The 8,815-nt window shown below is 51.7% G+C and overlaps 1 protein-coding gene across 1 annotated transcript; it reads right to left on the bottom strand.

Moving 5' to 3' along the window:
• Positions 1 to 1,736: 1,736 nt before the first annotated feature.
• On the bottom strand, positions 1,737 to 8,798 carry LRR1 (leucine rich repeat protein 1; the record flags this gene model as incomplete). The annotated part of the gene is made up of 3 exons (XM_026051504.1): positions 1,737 to 2,729; positions 4,918 to 5,645; positions 8,649 to 8,798. Coding segments are annotated over 3 exons (1,131 nt in total), but the record flags the coding sequence as incomplete, so codon positions are not given.
• Positions 8,799 to 8,815: the final 17 nt, after the last annotated feature.

Raw genomic sequence — 8,815 nt, forward strand, 5'->3', positions numbered from 1 at the left:
GGCAGCAGCCCCGGCCGCGCTGGTTCTGTCTCCCGTTCACCATTGCCTCCGTTTCCCGCGCAACGGTGCGGGCGGAACCGGCCCGCGGCGCCGCCGGGGCGGGAACTGCACCCGGGAGCCCGGGAGCGGCCTGCGGGAGGCGCGCTTCCGGGACGTTTCCCGGGCGGTCCCGGGCAGTCCCGCAGCCCCGGGGATCCCGGGCGGTCCCGGGCAGTCCCGCAGCCCCGGGCGGTGCCGCAGCCCCGGGGTTCGTGCTGCTCCAGCGCGAGCTCCCTTCGCCCCCGCTGTCCCGGGCGGCCCCAGAAGGGCAGCGGCCCTCGCAGGGCCCAGCCGGGCGGGCGGGAAGGGCCCTGGGCAGCGCGGGCGCCGCGGGGTGACGTGGCCGCGCTCCGGGCACGGCCGGGAGGCTGTTCGGGACCCACGCAGGGGGAACCACCGCAGGGGAGATTCCGGCGCTCCCGGGAACTGCGGGATGCCCAGGCAGCTCCGGCGAAGGAACCTGCTCTGGAGGCAACTGCATCCCCGTGCCCACAGCAGAACAACCAGCATGGGCACGGGCAGAGGCAAGGGCAAGATAGCGCCAGGCACAGCCCCTCGGGCACCCCTCACAGCCCGTTTGTCCTTACGGGATCTGTGTCCTTACAGGATCCGTGCCCATCCTCCTCGTGCCTCTCCAAGCTCACTGCTCCTCCCTGCACAGGGGCAGCTCCGGGTGGCTCCTCGGCAGCTCCGGGCGGCCGCGCGGCCTCCGCCTCCCTTGGCCAAACGYGTCCTGCGGAGGCGCCCGGCCCCACGGTGCTGCCGAGCGCCCCCCGAGCCGCTGCCTGCGCCGCTTCCCTCGCCCTGCTCATGCGCTGCCGCCCGCGAGGGTTCCCGGCCCCGGCGCAGTCGGGGCAGGAATGCTCTCCCTGCGCACTGGCAGCACCAGAGGGATATTTAAAAGCATCCTGGTTTCGCTCCACACCACATCCAGATGAGAAGGAGCTGGCTTTCTGCTTCATGCAGTATCTGAGGGAAGGCAAAACAYGCCAGCAGTGACTAACCTTTGATCAGTTTGTTCGGTGCTTTATAAATAACGCATGAAGAGAATGGGATCAAGTTCTTTTGACATTCAGAGGCAGTTCAATTGGACTCCGTACTTCTAGAATAACGTGGAAGGTCGTTCTTCCTCAGGAAAAGCGTCTCAGGAAGGGGATTTTCTTTCAAAGTAAAGCCCTTCAGGAGGCCGTGACCGTGTTGGATAGCAAAGTTCAGGCTGCTGGTTGCAAGTGAAGGTGATGTTCAAGGARATGTTGGGCGATAGCTGCACATGTATACAGTCTGTGCCTCCAGCACCCTGCCCGCTTCCAGGCTGCTCCACATTCCATACATTGTGTTTAGGTGTAACCCGAAGCACCATCCAGAGCAGCTCTGGACTCACTACCACAAGTGTCTTGTTTTCCCAGTGAAACTACCGATACCTGCGACACCAGCAGAGGTTTCCAGCTCCTGAAGAGGTGCAGGATGTGTAGCTCACCCCTGCGCAGCAGCGCTGCTTCAGAAACCACCTTTCATCCACGTCACCACACGTGTTGGGGCGCCTAAGGATTCTGTTCCACACTGCTGGTCCATGCTGCTCTATATGGGACCAGACAGCAGGACTGGGAAACGAGGGGGCAGATATGTCTTCACCAGGAGCCAACTTCTGGATACTCCGAGTAAAAAACGCGCTACAGAAAACACAATTCACGTACAGGTAGAAGGGTTTCAAATTTTAATACGTGAACAATTCAAGGATCTTTAAAATGTGAGTGCAGAAACAAAGTTTGGATCACATAACTAGAAAAGATGTTCCTCGTATAACAGATAAAATAAAAACAATGCTGGTCCCTGCTTGAAGGGAGAAGGCTATGCTCAGAACCTAGGGGAAAAAAAAAAAGGGAATACCTGGAATAACATGACCAGTTCTGAACTGCTGACACTGTAACTCTTCATAGCACCTCCAAGCTGCTCTACAGTAAATAACCTGGGAAGGTCCCAGTCCGGTGAGGAGGTCAGCGAGGCCCTGTGCGCGGGCAGAGTCCACGGCCTCGGGGAGCAGTGGGCAGGGGAATGTGACACACGCTGGGAGGAAGTTCACCCAGCTCCCTGCTGCAAGGAGAACCGCTCACTCCATAAAACAAAACAAAACTGTCACAATCCTTTGTCCAAAGTCACAATTACAGGGAAAAGAAAGCAAAACACAATCTAAGGAAGAATCATTCAAGCTAAGAACCACTTCGTATTCCAATCAAGGAGATTTTAGCAGTAGAGAAGCAGCCAGACCCCACRAGGCCCATCGCGCCTCCCCGTGAACCACAGAGATCTGCCGTCGGCGGCCAACACTCCGTGACCGCCCTGCTTCCCAGCAGCACGCACACGGAACGCAGCACAAAACCACCTCGGGCTCCTCCGTCACGGCACGACCCTCCAGCGGAGCTTCAGCCCTCGCCAGGAGTCACCCGTTGCTCTGCAGGTACCTGTCCAGGAACTGGGAGTAGCAGTCGAGGGAGCAGAAGTAGCAGATGACGGGCGCTTCCGTGCCGCCCATGTTGTCCACGAGGACCACGGTGTGCGCCACGTGGTGCAGGTTCATGGTCACGGTGATCTGGATGAAGCTGCTGAGGCAGGCACTTCCACACTGGCACGTTTTGGCCACCTGCAGGTCTTCACAGAGGTGGGAAGGGAGGAGATGGCAGCCGTAAGGGATCCTGTTGAACAAGAGAAGCAAGTGTGAATTCATTGCAGGTGTCACTGAAACTCAGTGCTGTGCCAGATGCACCAGCCGGGGGAAAAAAGCTGTGTCAAGAACATACAAAAAGGCAAATCTGAAGTGTTGGCACTAGCAGTATGGGGCTCGTTAGAAACTACAAAGCCCCCTTTCAAGACAGCCACAAAACCCACACAACCATATTACTGACCACCGAGTACCAAGAACCTGACTCCAGAAAACACTGTGACAAGAACCAGGGCATCCATGCAAATTCCAACAGCTTGCCAGGGCAGGGAGGGAGAATTAGGGATGGACAGAATTAAAAAGAGGACTGAGAAAGATGGACAACCATGGCCCACATTTGCTGTTTCCTGCCCTTAGCCAGGAGGCTCTTCCCTCACCCTGTGCTGCTGAGGGACCCACTATCTGCTGTATCCTGTGCGGCATCCTGAACACGCTGCCTCCTGACAGCGAGCTGCACGTGAAATGAGTCTTTCCATGGCAGTATTAACTGCAGACAAGGAACTCATGTTCTATGTTAACCCTTCTGTTTTCTCATGGTGTGACAGGAGAAAACTTTTTAAATTCACCAATGAGTGGCACTGTGTTGAGGACACAAAATAACCAAGTTCTCTAATCTATTCTGTATCATTAACTTTCCTCTAACACACAGATGCCATCGGTGCAGAGCTGCCAGCCAGGGCTCCCGGAGCAGGTCTCACTGACTCACATCCAGGCTGTACGTATGGAGGCTATACGTAGGGGTAGCCCTACGTGTTGCTTGTTCTTTCCCACACTGTCATTCACATAGCTGAGACACCTGTGCATTCCCCCAGGCCACCTCAGCGCCAGGACATCCTCCTTGTCTGGTCAGGACAACCATCATCACAGCTCCTGGACCTGCCCAGGATGCCACCAGGAACATTCCTTTGCAGACCTTTCTTTTGACTGTCATCCTGCCTTCTGTTTTCTTCCCTTCTCAAGGCTTTTATGGTTATTGTCACCGCCCTCCTCAGCCCCCAGTTGCTCCTGTGCTGTGACACCTTTGCAAAGCCCCACAACAGAGGGGCTGAGGAAGTGCCAGGGCTCCTCTGGCCTGTGCTGCTCCCTTTAATCCCGGAGCAGGGAGCAGGGGCACCGTTTCCTTCATCTTTTGGGGCCTCCTGGAGCACGGGGCCTGTTCCACCCTACCTGGCGCTGGCTTCTTACAGCACTTGCTGTATGGGGGCCAGGGCCCGGTTAATGCCCAGGAATCCTCACGTACTCTGCTAGTGGAACTGAGCACCAAAACCTCACCAGTGCAGGGCCTTCTGCCCCTAGGAAAGCAGGCTCTCTGATCACATCTGTGTCAAAGCCACTGTGGGTTATACTGCAGACTGGAAAGGAGTCAATTGTGATCATCACTGTTTTAAACTCAGCTGGCTCAGACGAGGAGGAGATAACAAGGGGCCAGCTCAGCTCATGGCAGGGTGGGACACCTTTAACAAGGACACCTTTAACAGGGGCTTCCAGCAACCAGCCCAGATCCCGGGACTGCCCCATCCGCAAGACAGGAAAGGGCAGAGAACACAGATTATAAGCACCTCGAGTCTGTCTCTCACCCCACTTTTGTATCTCCTCGACTCTGTTCCATCTTTGCACCCTTTTCACCCAGGGAAAAGGGGTGGGAGTAGCACCAGATGGTGCTAAGAAAGTACAGGCAGTGGCATTTAGGCAGAGCTATGCAAGTGATTTTGGGGAAAAAATAACCAGCAGCCTGGCAAGGCTATAGCTTATATGGGGAAGCACGAGATGCTAAGGATTTTAAAATTACTTCAGAACTGGGCTTCTCTGCATAAGGCAGAACACCTCAACACGGAAGGAAACGCAAATCTGGAAGTGTGAAGCACCTCCAGACCCTGTGACCCTGAAGGGGTCACAGAAATGGGTTCGCTTTGCCCGTGGTTGGGCAGAAACATGCTGTGGTGCTTCCCGTCTTGTGAAGTATTTCAATTGACGGCTGTGTCTAAGTGCTCCGAAAGTCACTACAAAAATCTCTCACACAACAAGGAGGAAACTACAAGTGAAATTCCCTATGGTTTAGAATATGTGAAGAACAATTGCTATAAGCTGGAAAAAAAAACTAATCAGGAGAGTTTTGATTTGACAGGTTTGAAATGAGCAACGGCAAGTTCCACTCCGCTTACCTGTAATTCACAGTTGCCCTTGCAGCACATTCTAATAAAGTCAATGGTATTTTCAGTTGTATGTTGGGAACAAGYGGATTAGACTGTTCAAAAGGATTTCCAAAAAGATCCAAGTTCTCAAGAGAGAGTTTCCTAAAATCACTGGGCAAAAAAGGAAGCTTGTTCCGTGCTGCCGACAGGAAGCGTAGATGACTTAGCTGGCCCACCTTGAATGGCAACCTAATCAACTCGTTGTCATCGAGCTTCAAATTAACAAGTTCTCGTAGCTGGCAAAACTGAATCGGAAGCGCTTTGATTTTGTTTTGGCTGAGGTCCAAGAACTGAAGAGATTTCTGAAGGGTGGAGTTGCACAGGGCCACACTGAAGGACTCCAGGTGGTTGTTGTGCAAATTGAGCTCCTGAAGACAGACCAGGTCACCGATGGTAGCCGGCAGCTGCTTAATATGATTATGGCTTAGGTCTAGTTTTCTGAGTTTCTTCAAACAAAGCACACGCGTGTCAATGCGAGCCAGTTTGCAGTACGAGGCTTGGAGGTGTTCTAGGGAGTAGGGAAAGCTCTTGGTGAGAGGATAGTCCCTCCTCGATGTTATGATCATCTTCGTTTTGGGTTTCTCAACTTCCGAGGTCTTCGCTGGTACCAGAGGTGAGAGGGGGAGAGTGCCAATGTCAGCACCTTGGTGAGCCAGTCTCACAGCTGAAAGGAAATTCTTTAAATTGCTGACATCTGCCTACAAAAAGAAAATAGAAAAAAGAAAGGAAAAAAAAAAGAAAGCCCACAAATGTGGAATTAGAAGCTCATTATTCTCATCTCAGATTTTTAGATATACGCATCATGAAATACCGAGTCAGAAGGCCAATGAAACGGGAAAGAGAAACACAAATCAGTTTTAGCTGCTTGGCATGCTGTTTACAGTATTTGAGAACAAATGATAGGCGATTTGAGTGAAAAGTTATGAAGTCTTCGGATAATCTATATCAAAAGACCTGTGCTGCATTACTCAGGGAAGGAGCAACACCTAGAGTTTATAGCTGAAAATATAAAGTGCAGAAAAAGAAGTGTGATGCGCTGCAATCTTGCCAAACCTCGACGTGATAAAGCCACAGCTCACAGAGAGTCACACAGAGGCCGGGGTCCCGAGTTTGAGGCAGTCACTTCTGAAAGCTCTGAGGAGGGAAAAGCACGGATTCCAAGTTTGAATTTCTATGTAAAATTGGTGGAGGGATTCAAGGCAGATTAAGCAAATGCTTCCGGTCACATGAAGCACGGGCYGGTCACGTCAGCCCCAGAGAGGAGGATAATCATTTTCATTTAATCTCTGACCAACTTTGCTTTACGTGGGACACATCAGAACAGCAGAAAGGACAGAGTCAAATTAATAGAAGAGCAGCTGACTTCCATTCCAAGCAAGGATACAGCAAAGCTGTGTTACATTTGTTGTACCAAAATAATTAAGTTTACGAATATCAGTGTGACCACTCTTCTAAATTTCACAGCAAGTGAACAGTTGGAATTCCAGTAATTCCAACTGGAAACTGACAGACACGAAGCTGTAAGAAGATTCTGAAATAAAAAGCAGACTGCATCCACACAACTGAAGTACTTCCCTTGGCACAGAAAAGAACAGACACTCTTGGGGTTTTGGCACAGTGCTGAGAATCAAGGGTTTTTCCACTCCCTTTCCAGTGGTTCTGCACCTGAAAGACAACCCTTCTCCTAACTGCATTTGTCTATAACAAATTCCACAGGGTGCAAAACTAGCTCACATAAATAGTGGAAATGCCTCACACAATGGACAAGGATCCTGGAGGTTTCTAGAAATAAAGACAGTGACTATATCTGAGTGCACAGCTAACCTAATGACCCATCCTACCCATCCCACGCACATCTGCTCCCTTAATTCCTGACGTAATCTCTTCCAGAGACAGGAAATTGCACCTTCTTCCTATCAATATGCATTATGTCAGCCATGCCATGGGACTCCTCCCAGCCACAGGCAGATCCAGCACCTTTCCAAGGGCAAAAGCAGCTAAATAAATTTGGAAGCAAGGGACAAAAGTCACTCAGATCTGTAAAGGCCAAGGAGAACGGATAATAAGATGCTAGAAATGAAGTTACAATTTCTTTGCCATCAGATTGCAAGACATAATAGAAATCTGATTTCCAAGACAAAAGCTCTAGGATGTTAAGATAATTTCATACTATTTATATGTCTTTAAGATAAGACTACCTTGTGCTCTGGAGCCTTAAGACAATTTTTTTTCTGCAAAAACTACATAAAGGAGCCTTAGGATTTTTTTTTCTGCAGTATCTACATAAAAGAAATATTCTTATGAGTTTACAAATACATGTTGAGAAAACAAAACATACATAGAAAAATGCCAAGAATTAGCTGGAAGTGCTAAGGAGAGAGCTCTGAGCCATGAGTGTGGAGCCTCAACAACAAAAAGGATGTTGTGAAAGAAAGCTAACAAGTGTTAATAAGAGTTCTCTTGCCTTGGAGAAACTCTCAGAGAGTCTCTCAGAAGAGAACTTCTGAGAAATTTAGTAACTTCTTTACGAAGCWTCACAGCATGGGGTGGTTAAAAATGGGAGGGGACAGCCTGGCTTCCTTGGAACAAGGCTGAACAGCTTTATAAAAGCTTGTGAAATCCCGATTCCCGTTTCCCTAGCTCAGTGCCAGTGCGTGTGGGAGCAGCGCTAGCCTCACGGCYGCTGCAGCTCGGTTACAGCAGCTTGTTCAGAGACCAGCTTGTTGATCTGCCCCCTCTTCAGCAGAAACACTCAAAAAAATAGAACCTAAAACATGAATGTGTTCTGTATCTAACACCACACCTGTGAATTTCTTTTCTGTGAGACAGAGCGCATTTGCTTCTGCCAAAACAAAATGAATTTAGAAACAAGCTGCTTCCTTGATATCTATGTGAACCCCTCACATAATCATCAGTTTAAAGCTGCTTTCCACCATAGCCTTCCTTCTCATACAAACAAGACCATGGGACGCTGACGGATTCTGCCCAATCTCAGACTACCACGTTATATCTGACTCTTTATATCTGGCTCATTATATCTGTTCTTATTCCCAAGAAACGAAGCCCTTCTCCTTCTTTTGTCAGGYCCCGTTTTTGAGGATTCCAGCTGCTCGGTGTGACCTCACTGAAATTATTACAAAATATCTTCCAGCCCAAAACATCACAGTCACAACAGAAAGTCAAAACCATTTCCTGAACAAAACTATCAGTGTGATTTACACAGCCTAACCCTAAAAGGCAAAGAAAACGATTTAGGAAAACCGTCCTCTTATACCAGGGCCCAGGATTCTTGAAACAAGYAGAGCGGGCAATAATGTGAAAACCGGACAGCACCGTGCGGCTTTTTCTGGAGAACGCAGCACGAACAGGAGCCGTGCGGCACACGGGCGGCTCTCACGGCTCTGCTGTGCGGGGCGGGCGGGCCCGGCCGCTCGCTGGGCTCCGATCCAGGCGGTGCCGGTGCCGCGGCCCGGCCCGGTCCGGTGTGCGGCCTGGGCTCCGGCGGCGCGCAGGTTACCGGAGCGCTGCGCAGGGCCTCAGCAGCCGCCTCTCACACGGGGCTCGCGAATAAACATACGGACCGCGGCGGAGCGGGGAGAAGACGTTTTTCCTCAAGCAGAGGAGCGGTTCGGAAATGAGAACGGGAAGCGCGGGGTGCCGCGGCGAAGCGGCCGGCCGTCCCCGCGCCCCGCGGCACGCACCTTGCTCACACACACGTCCACGGCGGGCTCCCGCAGCCGCACCGTGGCCTTGCCCTCCTCCACGAAGCGCGTGAAGAGGCGCTCCACGTTGTCCTGCACCTGCGGGCGGCGAGGCCGTGAGGGGAGGCCGCGAGGCGCCGCCGCGGGCCCGCCGCGGCCGCCCCCCG

The sequence above is a fragment of the Nothoprocta perdicaria genome, unplaced genomic scaffold, assembly GCF_003342845.1.
Source record: "Nothoprocta perdicaria isolate Ctin4 unplaced genomic scaffold, notPer1 scaffold_76, whole genome shotgun sequence".
NCBI lineage: Eukaryota > Metazoa > Chordata > Aves > Tinamiformes > Tinamidae > Nothoprocta > Nothoprocta perdicaria.